This window comes from Sinocyclocheilus grahami, unplaced genomic scaffold, assembly GCF_001515645.1.
Source record: "Sinocyclocheilus grahami isolate Dianchi unplaced genomic scaffold, SAMN03320097.WGS_v1.1 scaffold844.1, whole genome shotgun sequence".
Taxonomy (NCBI): Eukaryota; Metazoa; Chordata; class Actinopteri; order Cypriniformes; family Cyprinidae; genus Sinocyclocheilus; species Sinocyclocheilus grahami.
In genome coordinates, this window is record NW_015506023.1 from 531,600 (window position 1) to 533,350 (window position 1,751).

Consider the following 1,751-nt stretch of genomic DNA (forward strand, 5'->3'; position numbering starts at 1 on the left):
GCAGTTCTGTGGGCAAAAAAATGCATTGTTGAAGTTAGAGGAGAATGACCAGACTGGTTCAAGCTGATAGAAAGGCAACAGTAACTTGTTGCAACTGCATCTCTGAATGCACAACATATCAAACCTCAAAGCAGATGGGCTACAGCACAGAAGACCACACTGGGTGCTACTCCTATCAGCTAAGACCTAGAAACTGAGGCTACAATTCACACAGGCTCACCAAAACTGCACAACAGAAGACTAAAAAAGTTGCCTGGTCAATTTCTGCTGCAACATTCAGATGGGAGGGTCAGAATTATGTGTAAACAAAATGAAAGCATGGATCCATCGTACCTTGGAGCAGCACTCCGACATATAGCACAGTTGTGCCTCAGGCGAACCAAGTTCAAATAATGGCTAAAGGGTCTTTGCCTGTCCTGTTATCCTCTCTCTCCTCCTTGTTGTTTCCTGTCTCATCTACACTGTCCTGTCTAATAAAGGCATAAAAGGCCAAGAATATAACAAAACATAGTTTTGTGTAAAAAAGACCCTTCAAAACAAAAAACTTAAAGGTAGTACAAGATCAGGGGTGTCCAAACCCGGTCCTGGAGGGCCATTGTCCTGCTGAGTTTAGCTCCAACTTGCCTCAGCACACCTGCCTGGAAGTTTCCAGTTTGCCTAGTAAGACCTTGGTTAGCTGGTTTATGAGTGTTTTACTGGGGTTGGACCTAAACTTTGCAGGACAGCAGCCCTCCAGGAACAGGACTGGACACCCCTGTCCAAGATGGTTAAGACCCAATCTAGAAAGTACCTAGTAAAGCGTAATGATCAAGTATAGAACTCAGGATACATAAGATCCTCAATTTTATTCTGCGTGACCAAAGTTTGATCTGTTCTAGTACTCTTTGAAGAATGAAGAGTGTGTCTGTTGCTCTGATATCTTTAGGAACATTTGATGCATATCTGACTCCATTCACGCTGTAGGAATTGTGTTATGGCTATAGCCTTACATCCTCTCCTCTTTAACCGCCGAGGGCCCTATTACTATTTTCCATTGCATCTGAGTCTCACCTTTATTGATGGGTACCAGCAGATCCAGTGTCTTTTGGGACAGGTGTGGCCAGATGACACTTATCTCCTTCTGCAATTCAATGTCCAACTGTATCCGGTCCTCGCCCCCTGATAGGAAACATATGGCCTCAAATAAGAGATTAATACAGTAGATAGACTGAAAAACTAAAGAACATGCATGCATTGCATCCTCATAAAATATGTGTAAAAAAGTGTAATCTTTCTGTTACTTTTATAGTGCTGGGATATCTGAGGATTCTGGGATTTCTCCCCATCTACTCCTCTTCCCTTAGCTGTCTTGTGCCAGTTTGTTGCCTCACCCCTGGCATCTGAAAGAATGCCCTGTTCACTAAGATACTGACTCTAGCCTACCTTTCTAGACTCTGCCTGTCGGCCTGCACTCTTGTCTCTGAACCTGGACTGTTTCTTGGATTATCCATCTCTCTCATTGTCCACAAACTTGCTTGCTGGTTTGCACTGTTTGCCTACTGACAATCTCTGCCTGGCCCCGAACTGAGTTTTTGCCAAGCTCTATTACAGTTTTTTGCCTTTTCTTTTGCCTCGTAGTTGTTTGTGCTTCAATAATTTCCACTCCAAGTAAATAACCTGCATTTGGCTCCACCTTTTCCTGACTGGGACAACCATTGGAATTCACTAAATAATAGATGGTAATGATGTGGACCCTTGTTGCAGAGGTGTCG

At 43.5% G+C, this 1,751-nt stretch overlaps 1 protein-coding gene across 1 annotated transcript in view; it reads right to left on the reverse strand.

The window, feature by feature from the left end:
* Positions 1-385: 385 nt before the first annotated feature.
* LOC107562853 (voltage-dependent R-type calcium channel subunit alpha-1E-like) overlaps positions 386-1,751 on the reverse strand; it is a 72,099-nt gene continuing 70,733 nt past the window's right edge. Inside the window, exons 36-37 of the mRNA XM_016247596.1 lie at positions 990-1,158; positions 386-470 (exon numbers count right to left, since the gene is read on the reverse strand). Of these exons, the coding sequence (XP_016103082.1) occupies positions 386-470; positions 990-1,158 (254 nt within the window). The remainder of the gene's footprint in view (positions 471-989; positions 1,159-1,751) is intronic.